This window comes from Melanerpes formicivorus, unplaced genomic scaffold (genome assembly GCF_026170545.1).
Source record: "Melanerpes formicivorus ecotype bairdi unplaced genomic scaffold, bMelFor1.0.p_v2 SCAF_12, whole genome shotgun sequence".
Taxonomy (NCBI): Eukaryota; Metazoa; Chordata; class Aves; order Piciformes; family Picidae; genus Melanerpes; species Melanerpes formicivorus.
Genome location: NW_027142364.1, coordinates 8,509,240 through 8,534,164, shown reverse-complemented (window position 1 = coordinate 8,534,164; position 24,925 = coordinate 8,509,240). Strand labels below are relative to the sequence as shown.

The 24,925-nt window shown below is 50.8% G+C and overlaps 1 protein-coding gene across 2 annotated transcripts in view; it reads left to right on the top strand.

Moving 5' to 3' along the window:
• Positions 1–24,925, top strand: part of DVL3 (dishevelled segment polarity protein 3) — a 33,618-nt gene that overhangs the window by 6,293 nt on the left and 2,400 nt on the right. The window contains exons 2-15 of one of the 2 annotated variants that reach the window (XM_068145164.1): positions 14,408–14,477; positions 18,158–18,279; positions 18,678–18,784; positions 19,357–19,492; positions 19,723–19,816; positions 20,218–20,287; positions 20,579–20,718; positions 20,898–20,974; positions 21,412–21,479; positions 21,834–21,884; positions 22,006–22,155; positions 22,995–23,126; positions 23,385–23,552; positions 24,424–24,636. In XM_068145164.1, the coding sequence (XP_068001265.1) occupies positions 14,408–14,477; positions 18,158–18,279; positions 18,678–18,784; positions 19,357–19,492; positions 19,723–19,816; positions 20,218–20,287; positions 20,579–20,718; positions 20,898–20,974; positions 21,412–21,479; positions 21,834–21,884; positions 22,006–22,155; positions 22,995–23,126; positions 23,385–23,552; positions 24,424–24,636 (1,598 nt within the window). The remainder of the gene's footprint in view (positions 1–14,407; positions 14,478–18,157; positions 18,280–18,677; positions 18,785–19,356; positions 19,493–19,722; positions 19,817–20,217; positions 20,288–20,578; positions 20,719–20,897; positions 20,975–21,411; positions 21,480–21,833; positions 21,885–22,005; positions 22,156–22,994; positions 23,127–23,384; positions 23,553–24,423; positions 24,637–24,925) is intronic. The other variant, XM_068145165.1, reaches the window with a different exon arrangement.

Sequence of the window (24,925 nt, the reverse complement as noted above, 5' to 3'; positions counted from 1 at the left end):
CTTCAGAGCTGTGGTGAGTGATTCCTAGGTCTCAACTGTCAAGTGAAAATTGGTAATCAACTAATCACTACCCCAGTATCTAATCCAGACCTGCTTAATTATCACCTGCTCTCCAGAGGCGGGTACAAGGCAGAGATTAGGGCAACACTCTGGAGGCAGAACAAAGCAGGCGCTGCTGGAATTCCCAGTGCAGGGGTCAGATGCCGTTGGTATTTGGCGACCTCATCTCCTGCACATGTGCATGGAGAATGCGTTGATGCTCACTGAAAGGCTGAGTGATTTATTTTTATTGCAGGGTCTTTTTGAAATTGATGCCAGCAGTGACTGTCCTTCTGGCTGGAAGTGTTTGGAGCCAGGGAAGGCATCCTAAACTTAATAAACAGTGTCAGTCCCTGAGCAGTGGTGAGCTGCTGGCATGGTGCCCCTGCCTTTCCTGCCAGCTCTTTGTAGCATTGAGTTGGGGGAATTGCTTTATTTTGATTTTTCAAACTGTATTTTTGGGTTTTAATTTTGAATTGTAAACTCTGCTGTCTGCAGAAGGCCTTTACCTGTCCCATGCTCCTGGGGCAGAGTGCTTCCATGTCAGCATGGATTTCATGCAGGGACATGTTGGCAAGAGGTCTGTGAGCAAAAAGGGGCTGCCAAAACTGAATGTGACTCCCTTGCATGCTCACATCCTTTGTGCTGCTCTGTTCAAGAGACAGCATTGGCCTGGCTGTGAAGTGACCATTACTTCATCTTCTGGCCAGTCCCTGTCCCTTCTGTGTGGAGGGCAGCATTCAGCTGTGTGAGATGCCTCAGCACCCTGTCTCTTGTGCTCCTTGTTCCAGAGGATGTGTGGTTCCCTGCCTGCTCGTGTGAGGTTATTTTTTGGATATTATTGCAGCCTGTGCCTCTGTCTCCTGAACTGCTGAGGATTTGGCAGAGCTGCTAACCACTGTCTGTGCTTGTGGTGGGAAGTTCCTGTAATGCTGCCTGTGCTGGGGGTGGCCCTTCAACGCTGGAGCTGATCCCGGCTGGAGCTGCTGCCGGAGGCTGTTCCGAGTGTCGCGGCGGCAGTGGTCCTGGTGGTCTGCAGCAGTGCCAGGGCTGGGGCACGGAGGGAGAGGTTTCGTTGATGGTATTTGCTCCTTGCCTGGGTTGCATTGTCTGCGCCTGGCAGTGTGTGTCCTGCTGTTCAGACCCAGCTATTATGGACTCTGTAGGTGCTTGGCTTTCTGTGTTGTGGTTGGAGCTGCGCTCTGAAGGCCACATTGGATGGCAGTCACAGCCTGGTTTCTTTGCCCAGAGGTGGTGTTCGGAAAGCCAAGTTGGCCAAATTGGGCTGCAGACCAATTTCCCTAGGGCCTTGTCTGTACTACGCAAACAATGAAGCTTTACAACAGCTCTTGAACTTGTTTGCAACTAGAGCTGGTCAGAAATATTTTCTGACTTAATGTATTTTTCTCCCCAAATGTGGTCATACCTTGAAGCCAGCATTATGTATATATATATATTTATTTTTTTGAGAGACAGATTGTTTTCAGTGATGTTTTTGATGGAATGTTTCTTAATGTTAAGACTCTCTTGTCATCTCTAGGGGAAAAAAAAATAGAAAGAAATGTCAAGAAACCTTTGTCCCTCCATGGGAATGCAGCTGTTTTGATGCAGTTCTGTGTTTTGAAATCATCTGGAGGTCCCCCAAATTCCTGCACAGAGCAAGAACCTACCTCTACATCTTGGAAAGTGCCATGAAGTAAATCTCTGTGCTCTGTCTGGTGCAGCTGTGCTCCAGTATGGTTCAGGCTCTGAGGTCAAGGCCAAACACCATTAAAACTGGCTCATAAACCACAATAATCTGGGTTGTGACCTGAACGTCATTTGTTGTTATGGGATGACATTGTTGGCCCTGCTGCTCAGCCTTCTGGTTCATGCTGAAATACAACTTTTGAGAGTTTCATATAGAACTTGGCCATTCCCGAATCCCAGACCTTGGTTTACCTACAGAGTAGGTGCTGGGTCTTCTGGGTGGTGGCGTAAGGAGTGATGTTCCTTCCTGCACAGCTATGGTGAGAGCAGGACAGGCAGCTGGGGAGGCAGCATGTTTTAATGGACTCTGAGAAAAAGTATTCTGGCTTGTAGGGATGGAGGCAGACAGCCCTGGCCTCCTTCACCTGTGATTTCCCAAGCTGGTCTCCCACTAGGCACAGACATGCACCTGGGTCTGCAGCCTATGTGGTCTGAACTCTTGAAGCTGGAGGGTGGTCACCACCCTCCATTTGGGGATGCTCAGGGAAGAAGGACACTGCAAGTATAAGCAAAGAAAATCTGCTTTCCCCTGCAGCTTTTCAGCTGCACAGATGTTTGTCTTTGGTCCTGTCTCAGGGTGGGTGTCAGGCCCTCCATTTAGACTCGAAGCTGTATATACAGAGGTGTAGGCAGCATAGTTAAAATTCCTGAAGTCCTTTTTGAGCTCATGGCACTTAAAGTGGTGGGAAGCATCTTGCACGTGTGTGTAGCAGTTGCTAAACTCTTCTGAGGGTATCTGCTGTAATGAAGTGCTACTCCACCCTCCACTGCATCCAAATAGATACAACAATGTTGTGGTTTAGGATATTTGATCTGTGTAAAAGCCCGTGAAGGGGAGCTGGGCTTGCACAGCAGAGACTGAGCCTGCAGGAAATTGCCTTCACGTTGTTGCCCCAGCTTTGCATCGTGCTGCACATCTGATGAGGCAGCAGCCAGGGCTGTGTGTTTTTGGTGTTTCCTATTGATTTCCTCCTCTCTCCATCCCTTGTTTGTTATTCAGAGCTTGGCCTTCTGACCTGTGCTGGCTGGATGGTGGTTTTCCAGAAGGGGGATGTGGCACCACGTGGCTATGTTACTGTTTGTCCCAGTGGCAGCAGCTGGCAAGTTAAAACTTAATCCTGCTGGTAGCTGCTGTTGGGAATTTTTTTGGGCAGATTCCCTTTGTGAAAGACATTGAAATAAGGTATAAATTTGGGATTTAGTCTAATCACTGTGACTTTGCTTTGTCCATGTGCTTATCTGTGTAATGCCATAGTGTCCATAGGAGAGTATGTGAGCTCTTGGGCCGTGAATGTTACTGTTTCCAAGGGATTTCAGCTTGCAGAGCTGAAAATACTGGTATCTCCCTGAGCCACTGCTCTGCAGCTCTTGATTTCACTTGTTTCCATTGATGTATTACTGCTGTAGCACTAAGAGTGAGCCCAACTAGCAATGTGCTGGAATCCTCTGGGGGCTTTGGCAAGCAGAGATGCCTGGTGCTGACCTTCCTGTGCCGTGTAATCCTGCATTGCAGTGGAGTGTTGGGACTGTTGTGGTTGTGTATCAGTTATTTATTAAAGGAGACATACCAGAGGCATTGTTTTTCCAGTCACATAGCTATTGAAGGCAACAGAAGCAGGATGTGGATACCCTGTTCCATTAAATCCTCTGTGTTGATTATCCCCTCACTGGGGCATCTCTCCATGTGCCTTGTTGGATAAAATTTGCTATCTTGTGAGAACTGGGGAAAAAGAAGATACAGTCAGTGGTGACTGAGCTGCTGGAGAGGCAGCCTGTCCTTCTGGTCCTAGCTGAGGATGTGAGCTGAAGTGGGGAAGGCTTCCTCGCATGACTTGGAGCAGAGATCCATTTCTAGGAGACTTGGCACTGGATGCGGTGTGAGAAAGTCTTTGCTGGTTTTTGACCTACCCCTATGGTTTGGAGAGGAATTTATTTGCTGTGTGGCCTCTCTGATTGCTGGCAGCTGTCTCTCCGATAGGCTGAGATTTCAGGGTTCTGAGTAACAGAGGCTGTGGGCTTTTCCTTATTTTCTGATGGCTGGCAGCTCCTGCCATGCTCAGACTGGTTCTGCAGACACTGTGAGGTTTTGGGGGCTCTGGTTGTGCATGGATTTGCATAGTGGGGAAGCTGGTGCCAGCATGTGACCCTGCCTGCTCACTGACCTTCAGCTTTCCCTCTCATTGTCGCTCTGACTTCCTCTGACCTGCTTGAGATTGATGATCTTTTTGTGTCCCATCATCAGTGTGCAAACAGGTTGTCCTGTCTACACTGCACTGTGCCATGCCACCATTGTTGACAGCCACAGCAGTGTCAGAAGTGTGGTGACAAACCTGGCGTTGTGGCCTGACCTGATCGGCAGGGCAGGAGTAGGGAGGAGGCTGCTGCTGTGCTGATGGCTGTCAGCCGGGTTGGCCTCAGGGTGCAGCAGCTTCTCAAATTGGATCTCTTTTTCAGAAGCTGTGATGGATATGCAAACTCCATACTTGTGTTTGCATATGGCTAATGAGCTGCCCCAGTTCATTCAGCCTTGCCTAGCTCAACCAGTATTTTAGTGCTATTCACAGAGGGATTTACCTGTGGGCTCAGCTAAAGCTATGCTATGCTGGAAGCCCATATAGGGGCTTAATGCAGGAAGTCTTGCCATAGCACTGTGGTGATTTGAATTTTTTCTTACTGGCTTTTGTAGCTCTGAGAAGGGTGGATTTTCATGGCTCTAGCTGCACAGTGGAGTCTCCTGTATCAGACCTCCCAGATGCCTTAGATCTAGAGCTGGTGAAGGGACTTTTAGGTTCTGAAAGCAGCCCTGTGAGATGGATTTTCCTTCCAGAGTGAAAGTGTTTCATTTCAGCTGGGGTCAAAAGGTGGGTTAGTTTGTGAAAGCTCTTAAGATTATTCCTTGCCCAGGAATCCTGGAAGCAGCAGAGGAATTTTGGGGGTGGCAACATCTGCTTCAGCTTATGTTGTGCCCTAGGTTTCCTTGGGGCAGCTCCAACTTAACTGCAGAGCTATGTAACATCCACACAGAGTAGAGTGTGCATGTTGAGTCTGTTGTCTGAGCTGGGTCAGACTCACACAGTGTGTGTCTGTGCTTCCAAATCCCCCATGCAGGAAGACAGGAGCCTACTGTAGCAGTGTTCCAGTCTAGGATACTTTAAAAATCTTTTGATGCCTTCTTAGGACCTTGCCTTTGGTGCAGTTGAGTTGATGCATCATGACACACATGCTCTCTTATGTAGCAAGGTGGGTAGACTTGAGGTGGAGACTGTCTGGCCCACAGGGACCAGGTGAGCTCCTGGTCAGTTAACACATGGTGCTGGCACAAAGTGTTCATGGTGACTTTGTGTGACTTAAATGGAATGGGAATTTGATACCAGTATCAGAGATAATTAGGAAGCTCAAAATCAGGATCTTTTTGTAACTTGGCTTATCAGCAGATGCCCAGACAAGGGAAATGGCCTGACTGCATTGATAGCTTGTGGCAAGTCTTTCTAGGCTGCTGTTTGGAACAGTTAATTTGTAAAGTGACTAGCTCCACACAGGTACTGAGCTCATGGGATATTTACAGACTGCCAGCAGCTTCTGCTGCCTTCCACTGCACTTCTCCATCCTTGGAGGACCTGGGACTTGGCAGCTGTTCTTTTGAGACCCTCCAAAAGAGAAACACTTCAAGTCATTTGTGATAGTGACTTCTGAGAGTTATACAGCTGTTGGTGCAGTTGTCAGAGGTGGCAGGTGGGAAGGTTTTGAATGGTATGTGACAGGGTCAGGCCCAGGAGCTCAGTGTCACAGCAAAACAGCAGCTCTGCGTTGGACTTGGCCCTGCAGAGGTGGGGTATGTTGTTACAGTGATACAAACCCCTACTCCCTTCTAAATCATGGGGAAACTACTCCTTGATGAAAAGGCTACTGATCCCTGAAGTGAGTCCCAACAAGATCTGGACTGAGTTCTGTACATGGCACCTAGTGCAGACTATAGACTAAAGCCAGTCATTGCTTACAGCTGGGCTGCTGAAACAGAGAAGCCTGGCTGCTTGCAGAAACTGTCTTCCTTCCAGATTGAGCCTATGGCCTGCACCCTGTTTCAGTAACTGTCTGACATTCTGTTGGAGCAGTCCTAGGCAGATGATGGTCTCCTAACTGCCTAAATACTGCTTTGTCCAGTGGAACATCCACCAGATATCAGCAGGAGTCGTATGGGCCAAGGCTCTCATAAAAGAAGGAGAAAAGTGATTATTTTTGTTTCTGAGAGTAAACCATCAGCAGGGTGGGGAGAGCTCACACTTGCCCTGGTTTTTGGTTAGTCATATGCCTTTTAACTTACAGTAATGGATTGGCTCCTACTTTATGATTCTCATCTTCTTTCTGGACCTCTGGTTGAATGAGTTGTGTATCAGCACATGATTAATTTGGTTAGGACTGGAGCATCCTTCTTGTTTCTTTCTACCAGCAGTTAAACAGTATTTGCCTGTTTGCTGGAGGGCAAGCTGGCAAAGGATGCTTTGTAGGAGAGTGCTTGTTATATCGGTCAAGGGGATGTGCCTGTATCATGAAAGGAGTTTGCAGATAGCTGGTATTAGCTGAAATAAATTAATAATAAATAAGTAAAAGTCTACTAAAATATTCTTTATTTGCTGTGTCTCTGTACAGGGAATTTCTTACACTGTGCTCTGCTCTGACAATGAAAAGTAGGGGAGACCAAGTGAAACAGCTAGCCTTCCTCTACCTTTGATTGTTTTTGTCTGCTAGTAGGCCTATGTAGGAGCTGATTGTTTAAACCTTTGGTTTTGTCCAAGATCTTTCTGGCTTGTTGACAACTTTCTGAGAGCAAAGTGAATAGTTAAAGTTGCATCAAAAATGATCCAGGGCTCAAAGGTAAGGAAGAAAAGAAATGTGTCCCCCTCTCAGAGGTGGTTCTTATGTGCATCAGACCCTTCATGCTGTCTGCTGCCTCCTGCTTGTGAGGGCCAGAGGAACATAATACCAGTTTGCCCTTTTCTCAAAGTGCTGTAATAGCCTGGGGTTGGGGACAAAGTTCTTTCTTCGCCACCATGCAGCTGTTGTGGCTCTTACAGGCTCTTCTTTGCGTGAGTCCTTCCCATTGTCTTTGGCAGATGTTTTGTGGTAGAAATTAGTTTTGAGCTTTATTAACTCCCTGTTGGTTTTGTAGGGGTTCTCTCTATGTCTTATAGACCTGGTTAACAGCAATGCTGCTGATGGTAGCCCAGTCGGATGCGAAGAATAGATGCAGTCCTCTAGAGCCTGTTACCCTTCCAGGCCCCTTCCCACCTGGTAGGAGGTTGGGCTGGTTTCCTTGGGGGACTCGTGCAATGTTTTTTGTGCCAGGAGAGAGTAATGTGAGCTAGTCAGTGTCTTGAGGGTAGGACACGTGTGAAGGCAGATTTGTCATCTCCTGGTGGAGACCTGTCATTAAATACAAATTAATTGTTAACATGATGGGGGAAGCAAACCTCATTCCTCCTTGCCACAGACATCTGCTTTGGTGTGTGCCTTCCCAGACCTGCTCTGGAGGTGGTGGCCAGCAGAAAGGTGCTCCAAGTGCAGAGGGCTGGTACTGGGCAGGGCTGCTGTGCTTGCAGCCTGGGACAAGGGGGTGCTGGTGAGCAGACTGCTCTGTGGCAGCTCCTTGCTTCCCCAGGTGTGGAAGGCCAAGCTTTCAGACTTTGTTTCCCACCCTCCCCCTCTTCCCATTTTCTCCCTCTTCTCTCCTTGCTCTCCTGCTGAGTTGATGCTTTTCCAGGAATGAGCTGTACTGCTGGCCCAGCACATTCCACAGCAGCAGCACTTTCTTGGCAGGAACCTCGCTTGCTGTTAAGAAAAAGCAGGACTGACTTGGCGTCCCTCTGCTGAGGGCCAGAAAAGGAAGGCCTGGTGCTACCTTCTTCACCATTCATGCAGAGCCTTCTGGGACATTAAGCCTTCTTCCTTGGCTGTTGTGTACATGCTAATGTCATACCATCCCCCCAGCAGCCCTTTGAGCCCTTTACAGCTCCTCACTGCCCTCTTAACTGGTGTGAAGTCCCTGGGCATTACAAAGGAGGCTAAACAGCCTGCAAAGGGGTGAGCACCTTCTATGGAGAGTTGCAGAGTTCCATGTGGGGCCCAGACATCTTTAACCTTCTCGGTAAGGTGGTGATGTACCCTTTGTGTTTTGCTACCTGCAGTAGCTGGGTTTCCACCTCTCTGCACAGTCCCTTTCTCTCTGTCAGTGGGAATTGCTGTGTTGCAGCTCTGCATTGTAGGCTCTTCCAGCTGTCTGTGTCCAGATGGAGCTAAGTGGCACAGCAGACCAAGCCTCCTCCGGTTTCCTTGCTGTCTCAACATTAATATGAACCATAGCAACTGCATCAGGATTTTACCCTATCTCCCTATGCATGTCTCCATTCAGCTGGGGCCTCTTTGGGCCTGTTTCCTATCCCATCTTGAATACAAGCCCAGCTTTTGGTCACTGTTTTATCTGTGGATTTGTCTTGGTTCCCTGAAAGTCATTTCTGCAGATGTTTAAACCCAAATCTTTCTTTCTCTATGCACTTGTCTTCTATCATTGTGTGGAGCTGTGCAATATTTTAGAGTTGTCAAGAAGCTAAAATTGAGCTACCAGGGTAAGGAGCCTGACTGGACTTCTGCTAGGAGTTCCCATTTGTCCTGATTTCCAATTCAAAGAGACTGAAAGTGTCACTGAACCTTTGAGGCTTTGATGATGTCTCTAAAAGTCCTTCTAGGGGTTGGAAACATTGCTTGGGCAGGGCAGCATTAATTAGTGCAGAGGTGCCTCCTTCAGTCCCCATGCAGCCTCCTCCTCCTCCTGGTTGGAGGACAGGCCTGTTGGGCTTGTTTGCAAGAGCAGTGCTGCAGCCAGATGGTCACTCTGGAGATCAAGGCAAGAGGGGCCACCATGGTTCTTGGTCTCACTTTGAAATCAAAATCTGTAGCTTTTCTTCAGGTGCTGTTCCTGGGCAGGGCTGTGAGGTTGGGTGGCTTGTTCCTAAGTGCCATTCCTTTCCTGGTCTTTGGAGTAGATGAACAGAAGGTCTGCCCTCTGTCATGCCCTGGGCGGGGAAGCTGTGGTTTTCCTGGTGTGTGTCTGGTGGAGTGATTGCAAATATGTTGTTCGGGGGTTCTGGAGGAGAACAGTTGCCATCATAGGTGTCTGTTCAGTTCTTGACTGAGTGACCATGGGGGGAAAGCGCAGGGAGGCTCTGGGGCAGCAATGGTTGGATGAGGCTGAAAATGAAGTTTTTAGTTGCTGTGCTTTCACTCACAGACGCTGTGTCCCCACTCCTGAGGAGGGTGGGTAGTAGCTTAAAATGAATGATGTGCCTGATTAAGAATCCTTTTAAAGTTCCCTTTATTTGTTAGGAGAGCAGAGGCAGCCTCTCCTGCTGGGAGGCAGAGCTGTTATCTCTGTGTTAGCAGGACAGCTGGCTTGTGCTTCTTGATTGTTAAAAACCACCCCAGGTGAAGGCAGGGCCGCAAGGGAGCTCATGTTCACGTGGGGGGCAGGAACAGACAGGAGGACAGCAGCTCCTCTGGTGAGGAGGGTTTCCCTTTTTACCCTGTCTGTGGGCTCTGGAGGGAACTTAAATGGGAGAGTGATGGTCTCTTTTTATGCTCAGAGAACCCTTCTCACCCCAGTGCACCATGCAATTTATACCCATGTACTCCTCCTCACACAGGAGGTAAAAAATACTGTGAGGAAGACCTGAAGAATGCCCTGGTTTACAAAGATGGACAACTCAAATCCTCTAATCCTGTTTGATGTGTACTGCTGGGCTGCAAAGCCCAAGGTCTCACCAGTACACATATACACTCTTTGGTTGGGCCTGCAGCACTTGGGATTGTACCCTCACAGAAATCATGTGTCATGTCTGACCTTAGTCTAACAGGTGATTATTTCCCACCTGAGAGCCCAACTCTGTTGGAGAATCTCCCTGTCCAACGTTCTCTTCTGGTGAAATGACCACAGAGCACATCCTTGTGGCCCTGGCATTTGATCTTGCAAAAGAGAGGAGGATTTTGCTCTAGAGCTAGGAGCAGTATTTGGATAGCAACATGTGAAGGTGCTTCCTTTTGCTATGCAGCATTATTGATCTATACAGTAATTTGGAGGCAAGACATCCCTTGTGTGTACTACAGCCCTTAAAAATGAGATCATATTTCTGGTGTGTAAATCCCTGAAGCTTGTGATGTTGGGTAGAAATAGTTCCTGATGGGTTTTGTTTGTTTGCAGGCTGTAGAGAATGGGGGCTGTTAAAGACAGGGGGGTGACCTACCCAGTGGTCTTTGTAATGTTGGAAAAATTGTCACTGTTCTGTAAAGGTCTTTCCTCTTAATTGAACTTAAATGAAAGAAAAGATCTTACTTTCATCTACTGTACTAGATTTGCATCTTTTTAGTGTGAAATTGTCACTGCTCAGTTGCTTTCTCAATCTTAGCACTTCCCCTAGTAACAGGCTCCTTTTAATCCTGGTAATCAAGCTGTCTGATACGCTTGAGGGCTCCCCTTCCCACACCTCCCTGCTCAGTACTGACTCCCCCAAGTCCAGACTCAGCTTTTCTGGTCGCTGCCATGTCCCATGATGGCTTCTCTCTGAGTATTCTCCCCATTGTGAGCTCTTAGACAAGTGGGGGGACAGGAGTACCAGAGACAAGCATTGATTGCTGCTGAGGAAACATGCATATCTGAGGTTTCAAATCTTCCTGCCACATCCTTTATCTGTGCCTCTGGGGTTTCTTTTTTTACCGAGACTGTGTTACTCCGTCAGAGTTCTTCACTGGGATCTCACTGTAACTAGTGGGTCCCACTAGGGAGGGACTAGAGCTGGCTGAAGCTAGAAACTCCCTTGTATCCGCAGCCTCGGCCGGGCTGGAGGCCACCGAGGGGAAACGGGAAGGCTGGAGCGCAGCAGCTGCACTGGTAACGTCTGCACGGGTGCTTTGACACGGCACAGCCGTCTCCGAGGCTTGGGGTTTATGGCCTCCTTTCTCTCCTGTGCATGCTCTCTTTTCTCCACCTTCCCTTCATTCCTAGGACATGACTCTGTGATATAAAATACCCTCCAATTTCCTGAGCCGGGCAGGGGCTCCCTGGAGAAGGCAGCGTCTGCCTGCCTGTCCCTCACCCGCCTCTGCATCCATATTGCAGGCTGCCAACTGCTCCCACCGGGAGCAGGAGCGAAGCTGGGAGCGTGGCACCTTCCCAGGCCCTGGGCAGAGGGTCTGCCAGCTCTTCCGGAGAGGCTGGCAGGAGGGCAGGGATGGAGCCAGAGCTGGAGCTGGGTTTCCTCGCTTCCTTTCCTGCTGCCGGGGCTGGCCCTTCCCCTCCCCCAACTGGATGGGAGCAGATGTGCTGCTTGTGTTAGCCCTGGCAGCCCCTTTGCACACCCCAGCCGGGCTCCTGCGGCAGCCAGAGCCTCGTCCCCTCCTCCTCCCCCCCGGCTTGGCCCCGTGTCGTGTTGCTGGGGATGGCGGCTGAATCATCCGCCCACTCGGCCTGCCTCCCCTGTAACCCTCCCTCCTCCTCTCCTCCCTCCCTCCCGCAGATCTCTTTGTTGGGAAATTCGAGGCAGATGAGGGCCTGGGAGCGCGGAGCCTGCAGGCCAGGCACCGAACCCGCAGCTTGGCCGCAGCACGGCTGCTGGCCTTGGGGACGGGATAGGAGCCGCCAAGTACTCAGTCTGCAGGGACATACTGTGTGGGGAACGGACCCACATTCTCCCGGGCAAGGCTCGGGGCTGCCTCTCCACAGAAGGGAGTTTCCTGGCCACCATTCTCAGCCGCGTTGTACCCAGCCTTTTAAACAGGGGAAAATGTGAACCCGGGTTGCCCTGGTGGACAGTAAACTAAAAGTAGTCCTGCTGAAATCAACCTTGGGCAGATGTTTTCCCTGGGCTGTGGTGGCTCCTGCCAAAAGGAAAGGCTTTTAGAGAATCGAGAGTGCCTCTGCTCCTTCTGGGTCTGCACTTCTGTGATTGCTGGGTTCAGACCCTGTCAGCTGGAGGCTCTTCCCAGCACATTCACAGGGAGTTTGTCCCTCTCCTCACATCCACAGGGCAGTTTCATCTCCTGGCTGCCTCCCCACGCGGCCGCGGAGGAGAAACGTGGCACTGCTCACAGCTCCCCCAGAGGCTGCTCGGCTGGTGGCTTCTGACGTGAACCTGCGGTCTTGTTCGTGTGAGAAGTGTGATTTGAAGAGAGTGGTGAGAAGTGGGGGTAGGAAGGCTACAGCTCGGAGCTGAGGCTGGAGAGGAATGCAAGGCATGAATGGCTGGGACGGTGTGAGGGGTGACAGACGCAAGCAGAACTGCAGAGATACTCCTGCTCGGCATGTGTTGACTCCAGCACTATCAGCTTTTGCTCCAGAGAGTCTAAATATATAATCCATTGTGCTCTGGGGTGGAGCTGACCCCTGGGATGTCTGGGGCAGCAGCAGGGTAATAGGAATGAGGACGGATAGCCCTCGGGACAGAGAGAGTTTGTTCTCCAACAGGCATTGCAGCTGAGAGTGGGTGGAGGGTTTTGGGGCTGGTTTCCTCTGTCCCCCACCCAAAGTGGAATAGTTCATTTGTGCTTAGCGGTTGGTCACCTTGGCCCCGAAAATATATCACCCTGTCCCTTCACCCACAGGCAGGGCTCTGTGTCTCTGAGCAGGCAGCACGCAGCACTGAAAATTGGCTCTGCCTGAAGTTCTCTCTAGGAATTGGATGAAGTCCAGGCTGCTGGCGACAGTATAAATGGATGCTAGTGCATCCAGGCCAGGGTGCGTGCGTGCTTGGAAGTGAGGAGACGACAGCTTGCCTGCACTAGAAAGGATTGTCTTGGACAGCACAGGGGCACGGGTCCTGGGGAAGGCTGCCTGTGTTTGACACCTACCCTGGGCTGCGGGGTCTTTGGGCAGAGGCTGGCACAGGGCATACTAAAAAAGCATTAAACCAGCAGGGTTCTAATCCAGCATCACTGCTCCTTCTCTGTTTCTTCTTGCTTCTCCATCTGTGCAAGAGGAATTAACACACATCCTGAGAGTGGATTAGGCTGCTCAAATCGTGACCTCGTCATCTGTGCCTTCTGGGTATGGGTAGCATTTGTGCAGTCCCTTTGCTGGCTGTCCAATTCAGGCAGGGATTGTCAGCTGCCAGCAAAGCTTTGGTGCTGCCTTTCACCCTGGGGGACAGCCCTCTGCTGAACATGCGTGACACTGGAGTAACCAGTGCAGCTGACAGGGTGGAGTGAGCCTGCTCTCCAGGTTTTGGTCTTTATGCACTGTTCATTTGCCTTTTGCTGGTGCTTTGCTGGCAAGTTTTGCCATCCTGTTTTTCGTGGCAGTTTGTGTAGCTGTTGGCACGCAGCTGGAGCACAGCTGGGAGCCCAGAGTACATATTTCTCCATTTTCTGAGCCCCAGTGTGCCTTGGCTCTGTGGCAGTCCAGGGCAATAGGTCACAGCTTTGCATCCCACACTTGCATCCCCTTCAATTCTCTGTGAGTTGGGGACTGGCTTGGGGACCCTTTAGAGGCTGTTGATGGAATCCCACCTCTGTGTATTTTTTTTTTTTAGTTACTTATAAGCTACTTATTTTCAATACATAACTTCCCTTGGTTTCACATTCATTCTTTTGTTCTTTTTCTATTGGATACTTTTGTTTCCCAAGCATAATTTATTTACTGTTTAGTTACTGCATTCTTTTTTAAAGCACAGTGTGTCAAGCTACCTTAGATATAGCTTGGAAGGGGAAATGGATATCACCAACTACTTGTAAGATATCTTTGTATTAGATAAGTGCCCTCAAAATGTTGTCATTGAGTAGAAGAGAAAATGAGCCTGTTAAGAAAGGAAGTGAGCCTATTAAAGCCTATTTTTCCATTAAATTTGATTTCTCAAAGCCAGTATTAATTTAATATGGTGAATTTACAAGTTGTTTTGATTTGCAGACTCACTGTGGGAAAAGTATTTGGGTGCTGGCTGATATTTAAAATAGAATTTTTTCTCCCCAAAGTCAGTGGAGGTTTTTACTGTTGGAGGGAAAAGAAAAAGATATTATCGGTACTTCGTCCGCGCCGAAGCCTGATGATAATGTAGCTGTTTGTGTAATGTTGGAACATGACATTGTGGCACAACTATAAAGCTTGAAGGGATGTTGAAATGCTGTGTACATAATTAAAAAGCAGCAGTAACATTTGGGAGGCAGCACGTTTCATGTATTTCACTTTCATCTGTCAGAAATCTCTGGCACTGGTTGGGATTCTTTCAGATCGTTATAAAGAGGTTTAAACTGACTGTTTCTGTAGAAATGAGCAATCTGGTAGGACTGTGCATCTGTCTGGGTTGTTAGGGATGATTATTTATTTTTTTTAATTGATTAAAAAGTGAATCAAGGGTTGAAATGTCTGGATGCACATGGGAGGAGAGCCCGTTCTGTGCTTGTCTTCTCCGCTCCAACCTGCCAGTCATGGCTGTGGGCAATAGGAGGCTGTAGGTTGGCAGCTGGAGGGAGCTGCCAGTCTTCTCCTTGCCCCATCTCCAAGCCTGGGCTGCTTGTTGCTGGGTGCACTCAGCTTCTCTGAAATCCTGGACCCAGCTCTAACTGCCTCTTCTCCCCTCTCCAGGGTGGTGAAAGAAGAGATCTCAGATGACAATGCCAAGCTTCCCTGCTTCAACGGCCGGGTGGTGTCATGGGTAAGCAAGCACCTTGCTTTGGTACCTCACTGCCAGTTTCTGCCCTCTCTGAAAACCACCATTTGGTTGTTAAGAAAGACACAAGGACAGCGTTCTGCTGCTGGTGTGCTGACTGCTAATGAGGCTGATGATCTGGATTACCACATTCTGGTCCCTCAGATGGAAAGGGGGTTGCATGGTACTGGGCTCCCTGTGCCAAGGAAGATGTGGGATGCCCCTGTGGAGAGCTCACAGGAGCTGATGCCTGGCAGAACCTGTCCACAGTGTAACCTGTGTGCCCCTATGGCAGGGTCAGCTTCCCAAGGAAAAGTCCTGCTCTGGTGACTGGTGCAAAAGGCTTAAGTCACTTTAGTGCTGGTGAAGTGGACTGGATTTGACTGCCCTGAAGACTAAAGGTACTGCCTGGGCAGCTGCAGGGCAAGCTTCTCCCTTCATGCCATGCCAAGCACATGCTCTGTCCCCTGCCCGCATGCCTCCCTGTGTCCCCAAAGGGACTCTTTTGTGGGGAGAGGACAGTGTTTTCACTCCCATAGCCCATCATCCCTTTTTCCCCTCTGCTGAGCTGCAATTTGTGCTGACTGGAATGCATGGATCTACCCCAGGAGCAGAACCAAGGCCGAAGTGCCTTTTTCCAGAGGCCATCATCTAGCCCCTGAACAGTGAAAATGCTCAGCAGATCAGACTAGGTCCGGCCTACTGCTTGTTCCATCCCCGCACCAAACAGCTGGGCTTTGGCCGAGGGGCCACGAAGAGCCTGTGTTTGGGGAGGGAGGACGGAGGTGATAGGACCGGGCAAGCAGGCTGCCAGACTGGCTCCTGCTGGGATGCTGGCCAGGGGAGCAGGGTGCAGGGTGGAGTCCTGTGGGAGAAGAGGGTGTGCCGGCCTCCCACACAAAGAGCCGGCAGCCGGATATGCCCACCGTCCTCCCTCTAGTGGTTAGCCAGCCCTTCGGTAAACAGCCCGGCCAGCTCCTGGCCACCAGCCTGCTGCTGCTGCATCTGCCCTGAAACATCTCCCTACCCCTCCCTTTCCAGCTGCCTTTTGTTTTCACCTGCTCTATGGGGAGTCTGTGTCTCTGAGCCCTTTCCATTGCTCTTTTTTCCCTTGGGATGCTTTTCCTTGTCATTCACACATCCACACAGCTGCTGGCTTTCCTTCTAGGGGCTGTCTGGCTGCTCAGTGTGAGTGGCATGGATCTGGTGTGACCAGGGCACCATGCTGCAGCTCTGGTACGCTGGTTTCTCACGGGAATTTGTGCCCACAGTTAGCTCTGCTACTGGCTCTTGTGCACCAAGGGTGAGGGCACAGCTGATGATCCCTTTTTCTATCTCTGCTGAGAGGCCCTTTGCTCATGGGTGGTTTGGAGGCTGGGGAAGGAGCACTTGCTTTGCTGCTTCTGCAAGACAGACCAGGTTGAGGCTATTTTAGGAGCTTGGTACAAATTTTAGCTAGAGGGAAAGACAGGGACTTGGATCCAAGTGAAGATTTCCTGACAGTGCAAGACATAGGAAAAGTGCAGAGTGGTTATCAAAAGCTTCCCTGGAGGAAATCCCAGTCCCAGGAGTGTTAGAGGAAGGCAGTATCAGTTCCCCTGCTGGGAACAACCCCTCTCCTCTCCTCCTCACTGCTGTTTGATAGCTGTCTGTGGCTATTTCTCTCTGTCCAGATCTGCTTGCCTGGTCTTGCCTTGAGATTTTCAAGGACAGTGTGTTACATGACTTTTCCTTAGGCAATACTGGCCACTTCTAGCATCTTTTCACCCCTGTGTTCCAGGGCAGTGGCTACCAGAGCAGGGATGTGGCCCTCAGGGAGTGGGATGTGTCCTGGGAAGGCAAGTCACAGGGAAGGTGCCAGGAGAAGAGCTGGGCATGTGCCTGGGGCTTGCTGGAGGGAGTGGAACTGAGATGAGTGTGAGAGGAGAGCTGGTTAGACAGTTGGTAGAGCAGGAGCCGTTGGGCTTGTCCTGGGGCTTGTGGGGCAGGCTCGGCAGCTTTTCACACCCCAGGGTGCTCTCTGCCCTGTCTGCTGCCTTGGCTGCAGCTTTTTCAGTGCTGCTCTGTTTTTCTTCCCCTGTCTGCATCCCTGCCTCTGTTCCCAGTGCCTCCCCAGCAGCAGACCTCTCTTCCCCTGCCCTAATGATAATCTGTGGGGTCCATCCCCCCAGTTACTATGATTGCCTTAATTCTCAAAGGTGGGCAGGGCACAGCTCTGTGTTTTATCAGTGGTGCTGGGAAGTGCTCAAGACTTTTGTAAATGGGCTCTGCCTCCAGCACCTAGGTTGCCATCTGTTCCTGCCTCCATGCAGACATGCTCCTCTTGCCAACATGCAGCATAGTTTGGGCAGCAGGTGCCACCTCCTTTCCAGCCTGTGTTTTGTGATCCTTCTGTCTTGACCCACAGTGAGGCATCCCTCACCTCTGTTATGTTACACCTCTCCTGTGATGGCTTGACCTCTGTTCTCCATACCTCCCTGGACTAGCTACAGGCTGACCCACAGACTATGGTTTTTTTTTGGAGCAGATCAAGGTGCTGGGACTTAGAGTCCCTCCCTGGCACTGGAAAAGAGCCACCTTCCTTGCTTGTCTATAACATGCAAGGGACAGGCATGGGGCTGACAGGAAAAGCACACTGGAAGTTCTTTAAAGATGGAAATTGGTCCAGCTCTAGCCTGTCCCTGGGTACTTGCTCTCTGTCCAAGGGGGGCTTCTTTTGGGGCCCTGTCACATCTGCTCTGGGAGTCTCTGAATGTCTCCTGCAAAGAAAAGACTTTTTGTTGTTTTTCTGCCTGGCCCTGTTGGGATCAGCAGCTTGAAAGTGGGGAGAGCACAAACCTGGACTGGGAATGATGTTGGGAAAACCACTTTACACTGAGCTCAACTGAGCTGTCCTCTGTTTCGTCCCACTGGTGAGTCTGTTCCTCTCTGGAGAGGCTCCACCTTTTTCTGAGCCCTGAAATTGGTGGTTTATGTTAGGGCCAGAGGCACAGATGCAGGTGTGCCTGGGCTGCCCCAAAGTATGGGTGGTATAGAGAGTTCCTGGAGTTTGACCATTTCTTGAATTCCTGCTCTGGGGAAACTGTTTTGCCTCACAGAGGCTGTGCCCAAGCCAGTTAGCTGGGCACAACGTGAAGTTTGCAGTGTACATGTGGAAGCTAGAAAAGAGTGTGTTGGGGTCTATTTCAAAGCCAGCCTCAGCTCTGAGCTCTGTTACCCCCAGCTCCTGTGGGGTAAGTCCTGCTGGGTCCCACTGCTTGAAGGCAGAGGTGTAGAGACTGGTGAAATGGAGAAGAGAAATGCCTGGCAGCTGCCTCTTCTGATGTAAGAACCAAGGGAATCCAGTCCTTGCTAGAGGAGATGTGTCAAAGGTTACCTGAGTGTGAAAACTGTGTGATGTGGGTGTGCAGATGGTGTCAGAGTCCCGAGGCAGGGCTGTCCGCCACCTCGACTTCACTGCTGAGTCAGGAATTCCCAGGCCACAAATAGCCAGTGTCTGGGAAGGCTTGAAGTGGGAATGTTGCTCCGTGCTTGGCCTGTTCCATACTCGCTTCTGGGCATCTGCTGTTGTCTGCCATCAGTGATGACATCCTGGGCCAGGCAGGCTTTTGGCTAGCTCATTTGGCCACTCTTGTAAAGGTTTTCTCAGTGCCTCAGCCGTCTCATTCTCTCTCTTGTCCCTCTAGCTGGTGTCTGCAGAGGGTTCCCATTCAGATGCTGGCTCAGTCTGTGCCGATAACCAAACAGAGCTGCCACCCTCCATGGAGCGCACAGGGGGAATTGGAGACTCCAGGCCCCCCTCTTTTCAGTAAGTGACCTGGGTTCCCATCCTGGTTTCTGAGGAATCTGTAGTGATTTTGTTGTAAATCCAGATCAGGGCTGTGACACTTCTACCCAAACTGGCAGGGATCACAGTCAAAGAGGAGGAGGCTGGGGCTGGGGGTAAACTTGAAATAGAGCTGCATTATTCAGCAAGCAAGGACATGCTGGAAATAGTGAGGGAAGTCGGCAAAGAGTTGTCACATCTTCCCCCAGTCCTCTGCCCTGTACCCATAGATGTGCTATGGTTGTTCTCCACTGCCTCTGCTGCTGTCCCTCAAGGACAGACAGCTGATGGCTGGAGACTCATGCTGGCCAGCACAGTGGTAGAGAGAACCTGCTTAGATTATTCTGTTGGACCTACTTGTCTCTTTTATCTCATCACAGCCCTAACACTGGGGGGAGCCGGGAAAACTTGGACAATGAGACAGAGACAGACTCGGTGGTGTCATCGCAAAGGGAACGACCTCGTCGGAAAGATGGGCCTGAGCATGGTGAGTGGTGAGAACGTGCCAAGAGCTTGGCAGGGTGTGACTGGGGCACAGTCTGGGCACCAGCTCCAGACATGGGCAGATCTGTCTGCTCTGTGGAACCTTCCTGGCTCAGAAGGGCTGTTCAGTGGCCTGAGGTCATAGCCTTGTGTTCAAGGAAGGAGCTAACCTCTGTGTTGCATCAGAGTTTGGTGAGGAGGCCTTTGGTAGCAAAGGAGATGTCTAATGTAGAAGCCTCGAGAGCAGGAGAGAAAGGCAGCAGTGCTTCAGCCCTTAGTTGAAAAGCAGTGTGCTGCCCCTTGGTCTGCTAGGAAACCAACTGCAACAGTCTTCCACAACTTTAGCAGCTCTTTTCCTAGTGGTCCATCAGCCTCTTCCCCATCCTCTAGAATGGTAGAAGAGGGATCCCACAGAAGGTGATGCTGATCCTAGGGTGGACTCAGAGCTGGTCAACACTAGATGGGGTTGTGTGATGGCCAAATTCATTTGGAGAGGTGGTTGTGAGCCCTGCATAGGGATGAGAGGTATTTACCTGTGGGCTGTCTGAAGTGTACCAAGCCTTATCTTTTCCACAGCACCCAGGGTGAATGGTACTGTGAAGGGAGAGCGGCGCCGAGACCTTGGTGGATATGAGAGCTCCTCCACGCTCATGAGCAGTGAGCTGGAGACCACCAGCTTCTTCGATTCAGATGAAGATGACTCTACCAGCAGGTAGGAAATCTTGGGTCCTGGAGGAACACTGGCTTCCCCCTCACAACACAGAGAGATGCCTTTGCAGGGCACAGTAATCCTGGGCTCCAGGGTCCATGATCAGACCTGCCTTTGGGTCAAGTCTTACCCAGCACCCCCCTTTGCTATTGTTGGCCCCCCATCATATATGTTCTGCCCCTGCAAGCCACCACCTTGGCAGCAGCAGAGCTGACTCTCACTTTTGCCTCTAGGTTTAGTAGTTCAACAGAGCAAAGCAGTGCCTCCCGTCTCATGAGGAGGCACAAGCGACGCCGGCGGAAACAGAAGGCTCCACGCATTGAGCGGGTACGCAGGGGCCATGTGTCCTGGGGAGGGCAATGCAGGGCAAGGTGGGCTGCCTGGTAGATCTTTCTACCCAGTGCTGGGCTCAGGGCTGATTGAGGATTTGGCTCTTTGGTCTGGGGATAGGTGGTGTCCAATTACTGAGGCTTCATAAAATGCTGCAAAACTTTCCCAAGCCAATGTAGCCTCAAGATCTGAGACCTCAGAGCTTGTCCTGGCAGTGGAGAGGTCATAAAGCTCGTGGATGATGCCATCTGGCTCTGCAAAGCTCTCGGCATAAGGCTGGAGTTGTGGGTGGTGGCTGCAGTACCACAGAGAGTGGTGGGGAGCAAAAGTGGAGGGGGCTGGGGCTGGAAATGTTACTGAGGCACAGAAGGACATTTCATGTTTCACTTATGTTGCAGTCATCGTCCTTCAGCAGCATCACAGACTCCACTATGTCCCTGAACATCATCACAGTCACGCTGAACATGGGTGAGTGGGAGGTGTGCATGGAGCCTGCAGTCCTTCCAGAGCAAGACTGGGTGTTTGAGAGGGAACTGGGGAGGGCGCAAAGAGAACACGTGTGGGGAGGAGTGAGGAGATGGATTCTGTAGAAAAGTGGTTTGTCTTGAAGCCCTGGTCACTCTATAGTTTCTCTGTATCCCAGGGTGTCTCTGGGGCAGGTACAAGAGACCAGGATTAGCACATAGTTTGTCTGAGGTTAGGGCTGTTTATGTCTGGTGCTTTGTGGTGTCTCACTCTTTTCTCTTGCCATCCCTGCAGAGAAATACAACTTCCTGGGCATTTCTATTGTGGGACAGAGCAATGAGCGTGGGGATGGAGGCATTTACATTGGCTCTATCATGAAGGGCGGCGCTGTGGCAGCTGATGGCAGGATTGAGCCCGGAGACATGCTCTTGCAGGTACTTCCCACCCACATACCTCCATCTTTGGGCTTGGGAAGGCAATAAGACCCAGAAGCCTCCCTGGCTAAACCCAGGAAGCTGTGCTTGGAAGAGGGAAGCTGAGTCACTGCTGAGCTGAGTGGGGAGCTCTGCCTCTGGTCACATCTCTGGAACTCACCTCTCTCCGTGGTTTGCAGGTAAATGACATCAACTTTGAGAACATGAGCAATGATGATGCTGTGCGGGTGCTGAGGGAGATCGTGCACAAGCCAGGGTAAGTACTTGGATTGTTCCTCATCACCGTGGGCTGCTGACAGTGTGTGCTTGGGGTGTGGGAGTTTTGTCTTCAGCCACCTCTGCTTGTGGATCTGTAGAAGCTCCAAACATTTGTATCTTTTTATTTTGATGTTGCTTTGGTTCCTGGGTTTTCATGCCCAAAACAAGAACTGCAGGGAACAGAATGGTGATTAACTGGGGTCTTTGCCACCTTGTTGTGGAGATGCTGTGTCATGAGAGTCATCAGCAATCCTCATCAGTGTCACAGAGGTTTTTTCCACGCCACTAAGGAAATCCATAGCAGGCGATGGATAAGGACACTTTATTGGCAGCTTCTTTCTGTCTTTCAGGAGGGGCCCAGCATACAGTATTTGCCCACCATGGGAGGGGTTGTGGTGTTTGGCTTGTGTTCTAACTTTTTCCTTTTTGTTGCAGGCCCATTACTCTGACAGTGGCCAAGTGCTGGGACCCCAGCCCTCGGGGCTGCTTCTCGTTACCCAGGAGTAAGTGGATAGCTGACCCACCCTTAATGCTGGTACCCAGCTCATGTGAGCCCTGCCTTAAGCACTTGGTTATTGTCTTGCTCCTTCCCTGTGTGTGTGACTCCACATGACACTGAATTAGGGTTTGATGGGGTTTCAGCTCTCCCCTTAGGAGGCTGCTTTGTCCTATTCCCAGGCCAAAATGCCCATGAGCCCAGCCCTCTTTCCCACATCACGCTGGGGACGCGTTTCACTGGGGCAGGGAGGTCACTTGCTCGGGGCGCCAGAGGAAAGAGAAACCCCTCCTTGAGCTATAGGGGGATCTCTCCCTCTGCACCTCTCCTGCTGACCCTCCCTCTCTTCTTTCTCTCCCAGTTGCTCCCCAGCGGATCTGGGCTGGGCCTGATTCTCCATGCTCCGATCCGGGTGAGTCCCGGCAGATGTTGGGGATGGAATGGGCCGTGCTGAGTCCCTGTCCCTCCCTAGAGGTTCATTTGATGAGTGAATGATTTCTTACAGCTACTGACCAACCCTTTCTTCAATGCAGGTGAGCCTATCCGGCCCATCGACCCGGCAGCCTGGGTGTCTCACACAGCAGCGATGACTGGCACCTACCCAGCGTACGGTATGAGTCCATCCATGAGCACAATCACTTCCACCAGCTCCTCCATCACCAGCTCCATCCCAGAGACCGAACGTAAGTCCTTGTGCCTCCGTGCTCCACCCACTGCACAGCTTTCTCGCCTCCACTGTGCAGTAAAGGGAGCAATACATCTGCCTGGGGACAGCTGGGAGGGACACAGTCTGCCCTGCTAGGGGACTAGGAGGGAGGCAGCTTTCACCAGGCAGGTGCTTGGATCAGTGGGAGTTCTGGCTGGGTGAATTAATACCACAGTTTTCATCCTTCTATGGAAGGACACTGGAGGAGCCTGGGTGAAATTCAGGAGCTGTGGCAGGCGCAGAGGAAAGGCTCAGAGCGGTCAGGGCTTAGTGGCTGAGAATGTCAGACCAGAGGGAGTCAGCTTGTACCTGGAGCCATTGCTCTCCCAGAGGGTGGCTAGGGCAGGATGGAGGAGGCAGCTGGGAGCAAAGACCCTTGTAGTGAGACAGGGTCCTGCTGAGCACAAGGCTCTTCTGGTTGCGTTCCGACGATTTGGAGTGATTCTCTTATCCAAAGCCTTGAAGCAAGGGTCTGGAGAGCTCAAAAAGGGCAGAAAGCCAGGAGTTCATTGTCAGTTTGACAGTACCAAAGAATTGTCTTAATGGGCTCCCCAGGCTCAGTTGGCAGCTTTTGGAACTCAGCTGCTTGGGACTGACTTGAAGGAAGTTGATTCTAGCCTGGATTTTGCACAAGAAGTGGCTGATGTGTACAGGATAACCATCCGAAGGCTGGAAGGGGGATTACACAGCGTGCTCCCCAAGGCTGTCTGTGATGTATTGTTCCCTGGCCCATTTCTCTTGTTTGTGATGCTTCCATATGGCCTTGTTGTCTTTTCTGTGCTCTCTCATCTTTGCCTCCCTTCGTCCATACCACAGGCCTCGATGACTTTCACCTGTCCATCCACAGTGACATGGCCACCATTGTCAAAGCCATGGCCTCACCAGAGTCAGGCCTGGAGGTCCGTGACCGTATGTGGCTGAAGATCACCATCCCAAATGCCTTCATTGGTAAGAGACTACGCTGCCCATAGCAGAGGCAGGGACTGCAGAATGTATGGCCTTTTTTACCAAGCAGATGCCCAAGGGAGCATTTCAGTCATGTTAAACTAACTGTTGACCAGGCCAAAGTCACAAACTGAACTTTTGGCTTGGCAGTCCCTGTTCTCCTTTTGGCCCACTTTGCCTTGGCATCAGTGAGATCCACTGCCTCAAAAGGCCAATGTTTTCCTCTCTCTTGCCGTATCTAACTCTGATGTTTGGTGGCAGGTTCAGATGTGGTGGACTGGCTCTATCACCATGTGGAAGGCTTCACAGACCGTCGTGAGTCCCGCAAATATGCCAGCAATCTGCTGAAGGCTGGCTACATCCGACATACCGTGAACAAGATCACCTTCTCGGAGCAGTGCTATTACATCTTTGGAGACCTCTGTGGAAGTATGGCACTTGGTGTGGGTGGGAGGGAGAGGGTGATGGGGTTGAGGTCCCAAAGAGCCCTGCTAAAACCATAGGGACCATTGCCATTAGGTTGGGATCCTTGTTCCACAGATCCTGTTAACAGACAGTGATGAAGACTATCCCAGCTCCCTGGTCATGTTGCTGAAGTGGTGAATGTGAAAGCATAATAGTGTCACCTACTGTGATCTTTTCTCCTAAGCAGCCATAGTGGAGCCTTAGTCTTTACTGTTTCCAGGCTCTGAACTGCCAATGCTGGCAAGGGGTGGTGCTTAGACAATTTGGGTTCTAGTGATAGGATGAGGCAGGATGGAAGCTGGAAGGAGGTTGAGTTAGACTGGATATTAGGAAGAAATCCTTTACAGTGAGAATGCTGAGACACTGGAACAGGTTGCTGAGGGAAACTCTGGATGCCCCGTCCCTGGAAGTGTTCAAGACCAGGTTGCACAGGGCCTTAAGCAACCTGGTCTAGTGGAAGGTGTCCCTGCCCACAGCAGGCAGGTTGGAACTAGGTGACCTTTGAGGTCCTTTCCAACCCTAAACCATTCCATGATTCAAATAAGAGGAATGGGGAAAGTAATTGGCAGGGTGAGCTGTAGCTCCAATATGTTCCTTTTCCACCAAGCTGGTCTCTGTATTAAAGTGGCAGCTTGGACTCTCACAGCCTGGCTGTTGTCCAGCCAGGAAGCACAAAATGGTTGCATTGACTAGCAGGGAGAATGCCAACTTCTTGTGTCTCCTTGTGTATCCACCATGTGTACCCTGTCCATCAGTAGGGGTGGATGGGGAGGTTCTTCATTAGATGTTGTTGTCTTTTTGATTGGATTAACCTCCTTGTTCTGCTTTCTTGCAGACATGGCTAATCTCTCCCTTCATGATCACGATGGCTCCAGTGGTGCCTCAGATCAGGACACTTTGGCTCCACTCCCCCACCCGGGAGCTGCACCCTGGCCTATAGCTTTCCCATATCAGTATCCACCACCTCATCCATACAACCCCCACCCCGGCTTCCCTGACCCAAGCTACAGCTACGGAGGCGGCAGTGCAGGCAGCCAGCACAGTGAAGGTGAGTGAAAAAGACTAAAGTGTGCCTGCAAGCAGGCATGTGCCCCCTTCAGTATGGGGAAGCAGTAGGAAAAAGCTGCTTGGGCAAAGCCCCGTGTGTGTGGAATGCCAAGGCATAAAGCCATCTTGGAAGGGCTGTGGGACTTGGAGTTGAAAGGAGACTGAGAGCACCGAGTGTGCTGGTAGATGGCTGTGCTGCAGCATGCTTTGGCCAACTCTTGGCTAGAGGAGCATCCTTCCTTCCTGTCTTATCCCAGCTGCGACCTGACCTTTCCTTGTGCGCTTTGCAG